This window comes from Phoenix dactylifera, chromosome 12 (assembly GCF_009389715.1).
Source record: "Phoenix dactylifera cultivar Barhee BC4 chromosome 12, palm_55x_up_171113_PBpolish2nd_filt_p, whole genome shotgun sequence".
In the NCBI taxonomy this organism is placed as follows: Eukaryota; Viridiplantae; Streptophyta; class Magnoliopsida; order Arecales; family Arecaceae; genus Phoenix; species Phoenix dactylifera.
The window spans coordinates 14,359,754-14,377,387 of NC_052403.1; the positions used below are offsets into that span (position 1 = coordinate 14,359,754).

At 39.4% G+C, this 17,634-nt stretch overlaps 1 protein-coding gene across 2 annotated transcripts in view; it reads left to right on the forward strand.

Moving 5' to 3' along the window:
• The first annotated feature begins 3,119 nt into the window (after positions 1 to 3,119).
• Positions 3,120 to 17,634, forward strand: part of LOC103695637 (zinc finger CCCH domain-containing protein 45-like) — a 42,850-nt gene continuing 28,335 nt past the window's right edge. Inside the window, exons 1-4 of one of the 2 annotated variants that reach the window (XM_008777010.4) lie at positions 3,122 to 3,629; positions 6,001 to 6,402; positions 9,944 to 10,106; positions 10,270 to 10,380. In XM_008777010.4, the coding sequence (XP_008775232.2) occupies positions 3,247 to 3,629; positions 6,001 to 6,402; positions 9,944 to 10,106; positions 10,270 to 10,380 (1,059 nt within the window). In that variant the 5' untranslated portion in view covers positions 3,122 to 3,246. Of the gene's footprint in view, positions 3,630 to 6,000; positions 6,403 to 9,943; positions 10,107 to 10,269; positions 10,381 to 17,634 lie in introns of both variants that reach the window. The other variant, XM_039132650.1, reaches the window with a different exon arrangement.

Below are 17,634 nucleotides of genomic sequence, written 5' to 3' on the forward strand. Positions count from 1 at the left end.
TTTCTGAGGCCTAACCCTCGGATGCCTGGCCTAGCGCCGGAAGAATTTCCTGAGGCCTAACCCTCGGATGCCTGGCCTAGCGCCGGAAGAACTTCAAGAGTCAGGAGTCGGCGAGACGCTACCAAGAGTTAAAAAGAGGAAGGACGAAAGTGAAATGAAGAAACACTCTGATTGTATTAACTTTCATTGCTTCAGGGCCGAGACCCATACAATATGGCAAAACGCCAACATACAAAGAAAAGAACAAAGAAAAGTACAGAGGGTCAGCTTGGAGGTACCCCTGGGTCAGGAACGCCGGGCACGTCCGCAAGGGGTAGGGAGGCGGTTGGAGAATCAGCAGGCAATGGCGCCGGAGAGGAGTCTAGAAGGGAGATCCCACTCAGGTCAATTTCGGGGTTCTTAGCCGACACCCTTGCCAAGCCTTCATCGAAGCCTAAGACAAAGGAGTCGGACCCCGCGTCCGATATGTCACGGACGAACTCGTCGGACTGACGATAAGCCTGTACCGCCTCCGACATGTCACGGGTGAATTCGGCGGACTGACGATAGGCCTGTACCGCCAGACGCCCGATTTCCGCGCTCTTCTCGGCCAGCGCCGCCTCTGCCCGCTCCATAATCTGAGCTTTCGCCTCCAAGACCTTCGCCACAATCCGGTCGTCCGCCTCGGAGGAGACCCTCAGCAGATCAGCCTGAGCCTCCTTGTGCTTCGCCTCGGCAGCAATGCGAGCAGCCTCAGCCTCCTCCAGGCGCGAATGAAGCTCCTGGTCGCTCGCGCGGGACCTCTCCAAGGCCGACTCCAATTCGCCCAACTTGGCTTCAAGAGACCGGGTTCGGTTACGGGCGTTGTCGGCTGACCGCTGGGCCTTCTCCCACCTCTCCCGGTAGTCGGCAGCCTTCCGGGACTGCTTCTCGGCCCGCTCCTCCGCCTTCCTGATCTCGCCTTCAAGACCCGAGGCAACCTTGAGTTGCTCCTGAGTCTCCAACAATTGCCTTTCGAGGGCGGCGAAGCCGAGTGCCCACTCTTCGGCTACCTGGAGCCTCGTCTCGAGGTCCCTGGTCGTCCTCCCCGCCGTAGCCTGGCCTCCCTCCTCTACTGATTTCAGTCGGCTCTCGGCCCTCGCCAGAAGCCTCGCCTGTTCCTCGTGGCACTCCTCCAGACGGATCATGTACTGGGCAAGCTAAGAGATAGGAAAAATGAGGGCGTCAGGCGGGGATCAATAGAGCCTATAAATGATGAAAGCGACCAAAAGAACACTCACCGACATGAGACAGACGCAGCTGGCAGCCCCAACGTCAGGGTACGCCATGAGTTCGGCACCAGTTGCGTCGGCGCCACTCTTAAACCTCGGAGCACCTGCACGACTAAGTCCGAGAGGGGAAAGCGGCACCCAGCCCGGAGGATGCCCTCATTGATGGCGACCTTCCCTGGAGGAGGATGGGACATCCTCTCCTCAGGCCCTGGGAGCATAACGTTGCAGGCTTCAGGAAGGTGGTATCGAGCCACGAACCTATCTAAGTCCTCGGAGACCAGCTCCGACCGAATGCGGTCCGCTCTTACTTCGTCCATACCTAGTGGCCAGTGAATCTACGGTCAGGACGGGGCCAAGAAGGGGGAAAGGACCGGAACGACTGGAGTACACTAATACGAAAGGAGAAAGTACGGAGAGCCCTAAATTGAAGAGTGGGGCAACTCACCAGAAGAGGGGGAAGAACGGCTCCGAGAGCGTCGAAGGAGGAGTGGACGAACAGCCCGACGGCAACGGCAGTAGCACAAGGGAGAAATTCGAGGATGCCTGTGAAGAGAAAGGCGGACGGGGGAGGGCACCCGGTTAAATAGGCGGAAAGGCGGATGACGCCTCGATGACGCCAGAGGACGCCTGGCTACCGAAGGATCGCTCGCGCCCCAAAGGCGAATCGACGCCATTAAGAAAGGATGTCCGCCGAAATCCGCAGACTGCCAGATCAGCGACAATCGCCGCACGCCATAAAGAAGGCGGGGAACTCGGAACGCGCGCGCCTTTCCGAGGGATGGCGGCAATCTCGAAGTGTCACTCCCTTCACCCGCTCCCCTCCTGGTTCCAGGCTCGGGAGTGGGGGGCTACTGTTACGGGGGAACTTAGCCACCATGCCCCACGTGACCGGCACGCGCGCCCAGGAAGACTACAGCCGCCATTTGATCCAGCAATCCGACCTCGGGTCGGATATCTTCGGCACCGCAGCCCGACCCCGAGTCGGCTGCCTTTTGATCCAGCAATCCGACCCCGAGTCGGATATCTTCGGCACCGCAGCCCGACCTCGAGTCGGCTGCCTCTTGATCCAGCAATCCGACCCCGAGTCGGACACCTTCGGCACCGCAGTCCGACCCCGAGTCGGCTGCCTCTTGATCCAGCAATCCGACCCCGAGTCGGATACCTCTCGGCAACAACAGACTGTTCCTCTGAGGCACGCCGCGGCCCCCTGCTCCACTACTTCCTGCAACGGCCGTATCCGGCGCTGTCCCACGATCTCCTGTACCAACCGTACAAAGCGGAGCTCCACCACGCCCTGCCATGGCCGTACACGACGCTGCCCCACGACGCCCTGTAACGGCCATGTCAGTGGCGACCCCATCGTGCCACACGATGGCCAATCCCAGAGAACCCCCCAGCCAGATATATATGCGGCTGGGGGGAAGGGGGAGGGTAAGAAAAGATTTCCCAGAGTACTCTCTTACTCGCTACTGCTATCTCTCCTTCTCCTTCAATCCTCTCTGACTTGATCGTCGGAGGGCCCCCACTACCCCAGTGGTGGTGCGAGGCTTGCTTGCAGGTTTTCCGGTGGAAGGTGGAGCGCAACCAACCCAACTCCAAGGGAACCCCCGTTCACACCGCTGTGCCAATCGTTCTCGGTTTGGACCACCAGCAACAGTTATATTTTATTATGCTCTGTTATATAATACTATGCAATGTCCTTCATAATAATTTTATTATATAAAATAATTTTTTAATTTATTTACTAAATATATATTAAAATATTATAATATTTTAGTAATATAATTATCAAATAGCAAACATCCTTCTGCCTCCCAAGTCCCAACGGGCCTGAAATCTACCCCCCCCCCCCCCCCCCCCCCCCCCTCCCTCTTTTTTTTTCTCCTCCATTTGGAATGAGACTCCTCTGTTCCCAGAAATCCTAACCCCAACCGTAAACGAGAGCTCCCCCAAAAAGCTAGCGAGGGTGTCTCCTCCTCGCCTCCTCTTCGAGGGTATGGAGGACGCCGAGGGAGCCCTCAGCTTCGACTTCGAGGGCGGCCTCGACGCCGGCGCCCCGGCCCATGCCTCCTCGGCCCCGGCCTCCCTGATGCCGTCCGACCCGACGGCTGCCGCGGCGAATGCAGGTGCCGTGGCGACCCCCGTCGCCGGAGATGCGGCTTCCACCGGAGGGAACATCCCGGGCAGGCGGAGCTTCCGGCAGACGGTGTGCCGCCACTGGCTCCGCAGCCTCTGCATGAAGGGCGACGCCTGCGGTTTCCTCCACCAGTATGACAAGGCGCGGATGCCTGTCTGCCGATTCTTCCGCATTTATGGGGAGTGCCGTGAGCAGGATTGTGTCTATAAGCACACCAATGAGGATATCAAGGAGTGCAACATGTATGAATCTCTAGATCCTACACTCTCCCTATTCCTTTCTATCTGCCATGTTTTTCTGATTTTCATTTCTTCAGAAAGAAATATGTATCAGGGGTTCTTGATTTGAAGCTGATTAGATGCAAGACAATACACGTAGTTCTTAGGGTTTTGAGTTCTGTTGTGGAATTTCGTACATGATTATGGAATTTGGGGACTTTTGGTTCCCTTATTACTCTTTGGAAGGTGCTGAGTTTGAGGAAATTTGGCGATATGAGATGCAGTTTTTGGTTCCTTTTGAATGTATGAATTATCTTTATGAGGGTGTGAGGTCAAAAAATTAGCCCATAATATCCTAGTAGTGTTGCCATAGAAGTTAATTATGGCATTAATAAGAATTAATGGGATATTTGTGAGAAATCCCTAGATTTTGGGAATTATTTTGCAATGCAACAGAAAATTATATTGATCGTCGTTTTTTTCAGGGCGGTGGCGGCTAGACTAGTTTACTCTTCTTGGATGCTGCTTTTAAAGAGTAAAGCTACATGTGGGGATAAAAGGGGCACCATAAAGTTGCTTTGACTTTAGAGGTATATGTTTGTAGATCTCCAACTTCTCCTCAAAAGAAAAGGGGCTCTTTTTTTTAAACATGGGTATGAAACAAAGGACCTGGTTCAGATTACTTATGAAATGGAAGTAGATGGAAAGTTCTGATAAGGATTACAACGAAAAGTGCTTGGATGAATGTATATAAGATCTAAAATTTCTAAGGAAATGTGGGGGTTAATACTATGTTTATCCACATTAAGTAAAACCAAGTATAAAAAAACATAAAACAATAGATACTTCTGACAAAAGGCATCCAAAAAATATATTGAATGATGAAAGTAAACTAAATCTTAGACATATGAATATGTAATTAGATACAAGGGTCTTGCACTAAGGCCCCGTTTGGCAGAGCTGTTGGTAGTAGAGCTTTCAGAATTAGCTCTTTTTGAAATAGAACTTTTTGAAGTAGAGATTTTATGAGAAGCTATTTGCTGTTTGGTAACTATATTTCTAAAGTACTATGAAACTGTAATTTGTGTTTGATAAATAAACTGAGAAAGTACTTTTGGTATAACAAAATGACCATAAAGAATATTGCATAGTATTATACAATATAGTATAATAAAATATAATATGTATTAATACATAAATATATGATATAGTATAATATTACTGTAATGTAATATAATATTATTATAATATAGTAATATAATATTGTATACTATAGCATAATAATATAACATAATTTGATATTATATAACATAACATATCAATATATTATGATATAGATAATATAATATTATATTTATGGTATAATACAATAATAAGGGTATAAAATATTATAATATTATTATATATTAATAAATATAAAGATACATTTTCTGTAATTATAATATTTTATTATGGGTATTTTGGTGCAAAAATAAAAAAATTTATAAATCAAAACAGTTTTTCGACGCATGCTAAAAGTGTTCTTCCGAAGAAGCTTCATTTTGGAGCTTTTCTTAAAAAACTGTTTTAGCTTTGCTAGAAAGCTAAAATAGCTTTCCGACTTTTTTACTGAACACCTCTATTCCATCCAAAAGTACTTTTGGAGGGTCAGAAAGTGCTTTCTGACCCACCAAAAGCTCTGCCAAATGGGGCCTAAATTGTTTGCAAGGTACAACCTTCAGTTAGTTGTGAAACGTATATTTAAATGGTTGTGAAGAGATGAAAAATATAGAGATACAAATCTTTTATTTGTAAAAAGAACGAGGTGCATAAGCTCTAAATTCATGATGTTAGTGTAAAGGAAAGAGTGTCAAGAATTTGCTTTCATTTGATCTGCTCTTAACTTCTTGTGGAGTTTCCACTGTGTATTTGAGCGGTTCTAAGAAAAAATAAGAGTTTTGTTAGATAGTCCACACATTGGTGCCTTATTGTAGTTCTTATTGTTTGAAAGTATAGTCAGACATTTATGTAATAGCATGAGATTTAATGAACGAATTGCATTGGTGAAGCTTTTTAGAATTGGTAGCTCCATAAAGGAAAAACTTTTTGTTAAATTTCAAGGCAAAAGGGTCTTTTTAGAACTCACCATTAGTATACAAATTTGCAGCTGTCAGTTACAATTGACATGCAAGAAGCACTTTGCTGCTGATATAACTGAAATATCTTCAACTAAGAAACTACTTGGTAAGGTATAATTTTATTATTTGGGATCACATTGGATATGTCATATGGTTTGAAATGCTTTTGATAGTATACATGTATTATATCTGATTACTATGTTTTGTGATAGGCTTTAAATATCCCCCATGTATCCAGAGGTATCCAATCTGACATTCTGGTGTTATATCTACTGCAGGTACAAATTGGGTTTCTGCCCAAATGGTCCTGATTGTCGGTATAGGCATGCAAAGCTGCCTGGACCTCCTCCCCCTGTTGATGAGGTCTTTCAGAAGATTCAACATCTGAGTGCTTTCAACTATGGCTCTTCAAATAGATATTTTCAGCATAGGAACACTAGTTATAACCAACAATCAGAAAGGCCTCAATTGTCACAAGGTTCTGCAGTAGCTAATCAAAATGCAGCAGCGAAACCACCAATTCCAGTTGAACTGTCCAATGTACAACAGCCACAATCTCAAATTCAGCAGTCACAACAACCACCACAGCCACCTGCTGACAATCAGGTGCAGCATATTTCAAATGGCTTGTCGAAACAAGCCACTAGAACTGCATCTCCACTCCCTCAAGGGCAATCTAGGTTCGTCTGGAGTTTCTAGATTTTGTCAGGTTTTGTAAAAAAAAATGTCTTGTAGCATTTTATCATACAAACTGGTTTCTGAAGTCTCTACTGAAGTTGTATTTAGCTTCTGAGAAGCCTATGCCTATTAAAACTTATGGTGTTATTGAGTATTTAATAACACAGTGGGGAATCAACTTTGTTTCAAGGATTTTTTTTCTCCTGCTCTCCTTTAACAGCAAGCAAGAGAACGTAGTGCTTGTATATGTGGCTTAGACATTTCTTTTAAATAGCATCAAAACGAGATAGATGCAAGTTGGTAGCGGAGAGTAATTGAACCTACTGAATTTTTGCAGTACATAATAATTATTCCTTTTAGATCATTCATGTACTTAATGTTGTCCTGTCACCCGTATGACCAATGATTTAACGAAATAGTCAGATGCTATGTAATATGATTATCCTCATCTAGGAACATCAATCTAAAATCTATAGTTTATAGATTGTATTTAGCAATTAATATGCTTATAGGAGCTGTCAAAAATATAAAGGCCGGGAAAAATATTATGAGAACTATGTATGTGTCTATATCATGGGCTGTCAACCACCTTGTCTTAGAAGTAATCGTCTGATTTAGAATTATTTCTGGGCTCCATTGGTGTTGTTTTATTATAATGCTTAAGTGGACGGCCTAGTATGCATGAACTAAAGTTTAAAGTTTCTCATATCATGCCCATTTATGTGAGAGGTTGGCATGAATATTCTACTGTGCCTAAATATCTTGCCACTTAGCTCCTAATGATGTTGAATGACATATGACTCCACTTATGGGCACTTTTAAGGCATCAAGATACACTTGGAAAGCTTATCTTCTAGAGCACTAGTTCTTATAGTTGTAAAATGGTCCTTTGACATGCTTTAAATCTTTAAAAATATGTTTTAACATGACAAGTTTATGAATCTCATGGTCATGTTTTTGCTGGTTTCATAGAGCAAAGCTCGAAATAGACATGTTGCATCATATTACAAGCTTTTCACAGCATTAACATCGAATAACTTTATTTAGGGAAATTGATTGAATATATTTTAGACATTTTTTGAGTTTAACAAGTATTGATTGTATTGACATAGTTTGCTACTTGACATTTAATATTGTTCCTGTTAGTAAAGACACTAAAATATGGACTCAAGGTTTTTACTTGTTACAGTTTTGGCTATTATAAGATGAGTTTTGGCTTCAATGTTGACAATTTGAAGTTCAGAGTTTCAGGCAAAAAATAAAAGCAATCAGAAAATAACCAAGAAATATAAAAATAAAAGCAAGAAATTATATTGATATCATTTGAGATTATCTTGTACTTTGGGAATCCATGAATGAGTTATATACTTTTGGTGGTCAGATACTTTTTTGAAGCCATTTAGAATTGCTGATAATAAAATATGACTCTAAAATTAGAACAAATAGAAAATAACTAAACTAAGATCATCTTTTACGTTATAAAATATTACATGGTGATGAATTCAACAACTATATAGAACCATGTTAGAATAATGGTGTTCTAATTATCGAGTGACTAGTGATGCTTCATGGAATGCAAGCATGAACAATGCATATGATATTTTGAAAAGAAAATTCTGCTGATTATCTTGTAACTAAACACTTACGTGCTTTTGGGTCTCCTCCAAAGTCACAAAATTTGAGTTAATCCTCGATAATCCTTTTTAGAGGATTATTATGTCAACCAAGATTTGAAAATTTGGTTTTGGTTTTGTTTTTGGCTTAATTAACTTGGTTTCAATTTTAACATTCTCGATAGTTTCAATAGCTCTGGTATAAGTGCAAAAATTTAAAAAAAATGAAAATAATGAAAAATGAAAAGTCAAGAAAGGTAATTCAAACCCATTTGTGAGTATACTGGTATGAGTGCTAGTGGGTTGAGTCAGGTTGGGACCGAGTTAGCTCACCTTGTTGTTGGGTCAAAAAACACTCAACCCATAATTGATCCCATTGTAATTGAGTATATAAATGCAAATTCATACCCAAACCACTTGTTTTACATGGACCATTTCCCAACTCGCTAAGCCATTTATAGGTCTATTCTTGCTAGTTATCTACCTTAAAAAATTGAAAACAAACTATAGCTGGGAAGAAGGGTTCTAGGGTTGGCTGTCTAAATAAAGTGAGAGAGAGGAGAGGAAATTAAAGTGGAGAAGAAATATGACAACACGCTATGCACTTCACTCTTTCCCTCAATATTTTTTTAATGTTTTTCATAATCATTGGTTGCGTAATTTTTCTCATCACTAGAACCAAGACCTAATTAGCCTATGGTCAACGACCGAGTTACCACTATTCTACGGGCCTAGGACTATGTTTTAAGAATTTATCTATCTCATGCCGACCAATTAGTTTGGGGGCCAAGTTCGAACTGAACCTATTTATAATTGGGTTGATTTTCATTAAACAAACATAACCTGATTATACGAACCCTCAACCAAACCCATTTATTTCAAGCATGTTCTGGCAGGTTAGTGGTTCCAAGCAAGAAATTGCCAGTCCTATGTATTCGCTTGTTCAGGACCTTTTGTTGTATCGCTTTAATAGCTTTGTAAACAGTCAAACTATGATTTTTCTAAATTCAAATTTATTTCAACTTTTCAAGCTTCACATTATATTATATAAGGTAATAGTTTGATGTGAGTTAAACACATGACAATCTACATTATTAAGATTTAAGCATTAGAATAGCTAAATCTATGCCAACAACTTTCTTCTTTTGAGTTTCTTAAGACCTAACAGTAAGTTTCTTTCTTGTCTTTTCAAGACTCATAGGAACTAACTTTAGTCTTGACAAAATGCTTCTTGGAATTCAAGAAAGAATAGGAAATTATAGAAGTACGCACAACATAATACCTATTTCACCAATAAATCAGTTTTGGCTGAAACTATGAAACTGACACTGGTTTTGGATCAGTTCCAGCTGAAACTGTTTTTCAGTTCAGTTTTGGAGTTCTGGATGAAACTGAAAATGATATTATTAGCATAATGCCAATCGATCTGCAAAAGTAATGAGAGAAAACATTAAGAATATCTATATTATTAAGTTTGAAACTACTGAAAGCGGACTGGGAAGATCAGTTTCGGTTGAAACTATGAAAATTCTGGCTGTTTCACTTAGGTTTTGTGACTTCTCTTTGAAATCTGCTAGTCATGGTCCAAGCTTTAACCCTTGGAGCGGTTGCAGACAATATGGAAGTGTAGTTATTGTTGCCAAGCGTCATCATAGGATAAACATGGTTCACTGCTTGATTTGACGTGATCGATGGCTTTTTGCTTTCTTAATTGAAGCTAATTGCTATTGTAAATTGTGCTTTATTGCTCTATAGGTTGCTTCTATCTTGTTTATTATTTGGATAGCAACATCCTATCTGCAACCTACATATTATTCTACAACATTTCCATATGCTTTTCCCCTTTTTTATGTTTACTTTTGGATGGATTTGATTGGATGCAGTCACTGCCTTCTGATTAAATTTTCTATTCTGAAATATGAATAACTAGGTATTTTATTGTTAAAAGTTGCAACCGAGAAAATCTGGAAATATCCGTTCAGCAGGGTGTTTGGGCAACTCAAAGGAGTAATGAGGCTAAACTTAATGAAGCTTTTGAATCCTCAGAGAATGTTATTTTGATATTCTCAATCAACAGAACTCGACATTTCCAGGTAGGATAGACTTGTTACATTTTGCTTTGTCAAGCACGTGCCTAATACAAACCTTTAAAAAAATATGGATAGAAAAAAACCTTTAGTTTAATTGGTTTCTCAAAATACCTTTCACTCTTATTATTGTGGCTGAAGCAAATAATGCTTGCTTGTGATTTATAAGGGTTGTGCCAAGATGACATCTAAGATTGGTGGATATGTTGGCGGAGGGAATTGGAAATATGCTCATGGAACTGCACATTATGGTCGAAACTTTTCAGTCAAATGGCTAAAGGTATGTTTATTTTGATATCCTTTGTTAGATTTATTTGGTTAAAGGTGTATATTGCGATGAATACATTCTGCATCACGAAAAAACAACTGTCCTATCTGCAAATAAATAGCATTTTCATTGACTTAGATGTTCATCTTTCTATGTAGATTGTTGCCAGTTTGCAGCAAAAAAGTGCTATCTTTTTCAAACATATAGTACATGATACTTAAACCTTGATTGTCATACTGGTTTATGTATCAAGCTATTACTAATTAGTGCCAGATTTTATAGGATATGATAGTGTTCTAAAGTATGGTTGTGGAACATAGATTAAAGCAAAGAATAACTTTTGTTGAGAACAAATATTACTTGGCTTCAGGAAGTCAACCATCCAAGTTTCAAACTATACTTTTGTGTAGATGGTTGGATGAATTGTATAAAGATAATAGAAAGAATCCGTGCTATATTTATGGACACCGAGCATGTCATCAGTATTCATGTGAGGTAATTAATTGTTTATTAAGGTAAACAGACAATCCGTTAAGTCTTCTATTAACATAATCAAAGACTCATCAGGGATGTTCAGAGGTACGAGAGCAACTGCATTTGGGTGCTTTCAGGACTTATCAATTTCTGGTTGCACTAGGCCTCAAGGTCAGCCGAACCGGACCGAACAGATTGGAATGGGTCCCGAATCGGTTGAAAAGGTGTGTAACCAGACCGAACCGGTTGGAACTAGTCGCAAATTGGCCGGAACCAACCAGTTTCATTCAAACTCGGTGCGAACTTGCCAGAATCGGCCAGTTTCATTAAGCTCAGTGCAAACCATCTGATTCACACCAAGTCGGCCCGATTCAGAACCGGGCCCCCTCTCTCTTTCCTTCTTTTGCTAAAAAAAGATTTTGGGAAGGCCTGAGGCTTTTCCAACATTTCTTCTCTGTAACGTTTAGAGGTCTTCCGGCTCCTCCTTTTCTCCAATTTGTAAAATCACACCGATTCAGTGTGATTAAAGAAAGATCCAAATAAGGTGTGCTTCCTCTTCCTTATCTCATTTTCTTTTTTTTTCGGACTCCAAAAAATAGCTTGAATTTTGCAAAATAAGAGGAGATTATGCCAAAATTTTGGATTTGGGCTTGATTTTATGATATGTTGTAGATCTATGGATGATTTACACGATGAGATTTTATGATATGTTGCATCGCCAATTGACTAGATTTTAGATATCGGTATGTATGTTGTACTTAAGTATATATAATTAATTATATTATTTTATATTTTTTACCTCATTAGTTGATTTTAGGATATTTCATGTTGCTTTTTCTAGCATGCAATATCTCACTAATCATTTTATGTTTTGTATCACTTTAAAACAATAAGATGCATCATTTAGGTTAAATCGGGATCATAGAAACATCAAAAAACATAAAAAAAGTATCAAAAAAAAATCAAACTAGACTTAAAATTATTAAAAGAGTTGAAAAAGATTGATTACCAATTAATTGAACTTGAAAAACTCAAAAAAAAAGCGCGTCGGTTTGGCGGACCTTGCTAGGCCTAGTCCAAGGATTGGCCCAAAGCCTTGAGTTATAGGTAAATGGCATGCTGGTATGCGGGAGGCAGTCCCATGAAACATGGTGGATATAGTATTGACTGCTAGGATGATACAAAGTGTTAAAGTTTATTTAAGGTGGAGTGGCTGTAATTTTGATGGTTTAAAAACCAAGCAACTTATAATATGGATTTCAAGTGTAGTAGGATGGTGAAAATTGATGGCCTGGAAATATTGAATATTTTTTTTTACAATTGTGAGTATGCTATATGGAAGAATGATGTGATATATTTAGAGATGCATGATAGAATTAGAGGGTAGTAATCACTGTTGAGATTTTGCAGGCATTGCTTGCTACCAAAATTAAGGAAAATCTTATAAAATGTTATATAGATTGTTGATATCGTAGTGGATTAAACTCACTAGTTTTGCATGGTTGCATGAGCTTAAATGGTGACTATTATGGTGACCAGTCTCCTTTCAAATTGGTCATGTATATTATGTTTTGTGGCAGACTCTCTCTTGCCTAAAGTTACCTAGCTAGGAATTTGGCGACAATTTTATAGGGTCGATATCAGGCTGGTTGGTCATTTAATTTACTCAATCCTTCCATGGAGCCTTCTCAACTTTGAGCTCTAGTCAACTAACACTGAATTTAATGGGAAAAGGCTTGGTTGATTATGATGACGTTATAATGTCTTATGGATTAAATTGATGATCAACAAGTTGGGTATGCATGTAAGATTTTTGTTAAGAGATGAACACGTTTGAGGTTAGTGTGGCAAAACTAGGAGATGTAAAGTTCCAAAAACATTAGATGAAGCAATTGAAGTTGCACTAGAGGATAGAGTTGATAAGAATCCTATTAAATTGGTGAGCTCATGTGCGTTAAAAGCCAAAGTTTGCCTTGTACGAAGAGTGCCTCTAATCTTGTAGATCCGAATGTGAGATGTTCTAATAACATAGATTTGATCAAAATTTTTATTTTATAGATTTTGTTAGTTAGATTGAATGGGATGCCGTTGGGTCTGACATGTATTTAGGGAAGAGTATCATGAAACTCAGAATTATAGGTATATTCAATGCTTCCAAAAAGGGAATTGATCCATGGTCAATTTTATAATACATAAATAGGTATAGCTAGTTATACCTTGTGAAAAGAATACCTTTCTTCGCAACTAGCCATTCAATTTTGTTTGCAAAGAGATTCATTAAGTAAACAAATGTAGCATGTTTATTGGAGGCTATTTGTTTCAAGGTCTGCCTAACCGGGCTGTACCACCCGGTTCAGGCAGTACTTAACCGACCCGGTGCGAAACTGGATCGGTTTGCCATTTAAATTCGGTTCTAGCTCCTACGGGCCGGAATCGGCCGGTTCGATGCCGACTTGGTGTGAATCGGTCAGTTCGCAGTGGGTCAAACCCGTTTCGAATTGGGTTGACTATGGGCACTGGGGCATTATTGTCGCAACTGGCCCATGTATGGACTAACTGTGATGTGCGATGGTTGGACCGGTCCTAACAGGCGGAGCATAATCAACTTTTTGACATACTGTGATACGAAGACTTTCTTCCATAAGTTGGTTGATGCTTCTTATTAGGTGCACGACACCGTGTACATCCTCAAACTTATGAAGGAGATGATTGATCGGATAGGAGAGGAGAATGTCGTGCAGGTTATCATTAATAATGAGTCATAATTTAAGGCCGTCAGAGAGATTTTGATGGAGCGGCCACATATTTTTTGGATCCCATGTGTTGCACATTGTATTGACCTTATATTGATGGACATTGCGAAAATTCGTAGGGGACAGCAGACAGTGGAGACAGCTCAAATCATCATCAGGTATATTTATAATTATACTTGGGTCTTTCACTGATGAGAAGGTATGCAGAAGGAGATTTTGAAACCAGGAGTCACGATTTGCTACCAATTATGTTTCACTTGATAACCTTTTTGAGAAGAAAATAGCCCTGTGTCAGATTTTTGTCAGTTCCGAGCGGCAGAAAAGTAGATATGCCCGGTACGACACTGAAAGAAGCAGTGTCGAAGGCTTGGTGAGGAGGCAGACATTTTGGTACGGGTCACTGCGATAGTAAAGGCTATCGAATCATTTTATGAAGTGCTTCGAGGTGTGGATAGTTAGGTACCCTCAGATGGATTTTCTGTATCATATGATGGAGTGGGCAAAGGTTTAGATCATGGAGGCAGATCCAATCCTTGCTCAGGAGTATATCAGCATCATTAATTTGGCAGTTTGACTACCAAATGGGTAGAAACTTGCATCTAGCAGGTAAGCAAGAATATTAAAAATTAGATTGCTTCTATACTTGTATAATTTAACTAAGACGATTTTCTCTATGTGCAGCATACTATCTGAATCCTCAGTTACAATACAACATAACTGGAATTGGTATGGATGACGAACTTCTGGCCACTCTGTGTAATGTTATTTACAAGATGGAGCTTGATCCAAAAGTCGTGGCCCTATGTTTAGAAGAAGTAACTAAAGTGACGTGTGTAAGTTAATTGATATCTTCTATTATTAACATAGTACAATACGGTTCTTTTTCATAGACCAAATTATTTAGAGGAAGCGATAGACAGCGAGCATCTGTCGTAAGTAAGAAAAGTATGAATTCAGGTATGTTACACGTTAGGAGGATATTTACCTAGAGTTAGATGGTTCCTAATATGTTATTATCTTATATCTATTTTTTTTAATGTCTTTACAGCGGAATGGTGGATTCATTTTGGGCTATCCGCAAAAGTTTTAAGCAGGTAGCTATCTGGATCCTTTTTCAGATGGTCTGAAGCGGCTGTGAGCGTAATTGGTCCACCTTCGTCCTCATCCACCGCAAGCAGAGAAACCATTTGGTAGAAAAGTGCCTCAATGACTTTGTATATGTTCACTACAATCTGAAGTTGAGGCTAAAGTGCATTCAGAAGAAAGTGGAGCTCAAGTATACAAATCTGATGTATTGTGCTTTTATTGATGTTGAGGATGATTTTATATCGGATGGCTTGTGGGGCAGCAACAGGAGCTGGAGCTTGAGTCAGGATTGCTTCCACGACCGGCCAACTTCATAATCAGTGAGGCTAGGGTCGATAGGGCTAAGCGCAATATTCCACGCATTTCTACAACTGATTAGCCACAGCCACAGGAGAGCCAGTCACCACATGACTCTTGTCCGAGATACTCTCAGAGATATGATTGAGAGATGCTTAGACAAGGCCACTACGCTACCTGGTCGACTCGGTCAGGAGAGAGGCATGAAGGGTAAGAAGGCAGCTGCCAAATACACTAAAAAAACAAAAGACACCTGCAGTCTCAATGGAGAGTCGAGGAGTCCTAAAGCAGTAACGATGGCAGTTTTGGTGGTCATGGATCTACTGGCCATTTAGGAAGTGGAGGACAGGAAACCACTATTTATGAGACAGCACAGGATGGTCTTTGATACACCGATGAGTTCCAGTTTACGTATGCTACACAAAATAGGGACCACGGTGCATAATTAGATAGAGTCCTCGAGAATATGATTGCATATAGAATACAGGCTCCTCAAGGTCATTCAGAAGGATACGATGCAGTTGCAAATGACCTCGCATGTGGAGTAGAATCCATAGATGTATTAGATTCCGAGTCGTATACTGGAATCTATTAATCGCAACCACAAAAAGCCTATGATCCATACGAATACGGATCTGGATCTAGTGCATCTAAGGCATCTTCCGATGGCTACTATCTTATGCAATTCGGGGCATCTCATAAGTCGAATTTTGCTGCCAGCATATTCGGATAGGCTCCTCCACAGTCGTAATATCTATGAGAGCCATCGCCACTCGACTAAATTTTAGATGTCGGTATGTATGTTGTACTTTAAATATATATAAGTGTATTATTTTATATTTTTCACGTCACTACTTGAATTAAGGATAGTTTATGTTGTTTCTTGTACCATGCAACATCTCACTAATTATTTTATGATTTGTATAATTTTAAAACAATAAAATGCATCATTAGGTTAAACCAAAAATATTAAATTACATTTAAAATCATTAAAAAACTTCAAAAAGATTGATTACCAATTAAATATTCTTGAAAAGTCAAAAAAAATTGGGTGTGTCGCTACGGAACCGGCACGCCCTAGCCGTATCGGTTTCGGTTCAGTATCGAACTGGTACCGAATTGTACCCATCGCCGACCAATACAGGTTCCAAGACTGGTTTGGCGATCCTTGATCTATTGCACATGTACCTTGAAGGACATTATGGCATAACTGTCAAGGTGAGTAGTTGCGCAATCTAGTAGTCAAATATTCTTAGACTTGCTCGTTTTATTTCGTTATATGTGGCCAATAATGAAAGTCGAAGGACTCTTGAGCTCCCAAATATCGACTATTGATGAGTTGTAAGGTGTCCATGGAGAAACTCAAGAGAACCCTCATCGTTCTTGGAATAATTTGCTTCGAACATATGAAGAAAATCGGAACTCTCAACTGATTCCTATGCAATTGGTTTGTGTTTGGTCTTTTTTTTATTGCATAGGCCTTGGATAGACTACATCTTTTGGTTATTGAATAGGATCCACGAATAAACCTAGGAGACTTAATTAAAGTGAAATTGATGATATGGCCTAACCATGGGTTAGAGCAAGGTTAAATCCTGGTAGCGACGCCTTCCTGATTTTGGAACCAGGTTGGTACAATATTGAGATGGACCGAAACAATTATTAAAAAACAAAAACAAAAATAAAATTAAAAAATAAATAACTCGATGTCCCGAGATGCCAAACCATTTCGAGTGTTGGGATGCAATGTTCTTGTTCTGTCTTAGCTATGATAGATTGGGATGACTAGAGCCCTGTTTGGGGGAGTTGTTGGAAGTAGAGCTGTCTGATGTAGAGCGTTTATAAAAGGCTGTTTGCTGTTTGGTAACTACATTTTTAAAGTGCTGTCACTTTAACATGTGTTTGGTAAACAAACTGAGAAAGTACTTTTGTGTGACAAAATGACCATGGAGGACGTTACTAGTACTATACAACAGAGCATAATAAAATATAATATGTATTAATACATAAATATATGATATAATATAATATTAATATAATGTATTATAATATTATTATAATATAGTACTATAACATTGTGTATTATAGGATAATAATTTAATATAATATTAAATTATTTAACATAACATATCAATGTATTATGATATAATGTAATATAATATTATATTTATAGTATAATACAATAATAAATGTATAAAATATTATAATTATTAGTGTAAATTAATTTTTCACCCTTCTGATGACCATTTATCTCTCTAACAAATTTTCTAGGTTAAATAATTACTAATATTTATTTTTATTTATTTATTTATTTAGATCAGATTATTTGCCATCACTCATTATTTTTCTTTTTATTTATTTTATTTAGTTATTTATTTATGATTTTATTTCATTGAAATATATTTATTTATTAGCTTATTTATTTTTTATTTATTTATTTGTTCATTCGTATATATATTTATTTGTGCATTTATTATTTTTCTTTTCTTTTCTTTTGTTTTCTTCTCTTTTTTTCTTTCATTTTCTTCTTTTTCTTTCCTTTTCTTCTTTTTTCTTTTCTTTTTTCTTCTCTTCTTTTCCTTCCTTCCTCTCTTCCCTTATTTATTTATTTATTTTATTTATTTATTTTTTTTCTTTCCTTTTCTTTTTTTTCTCT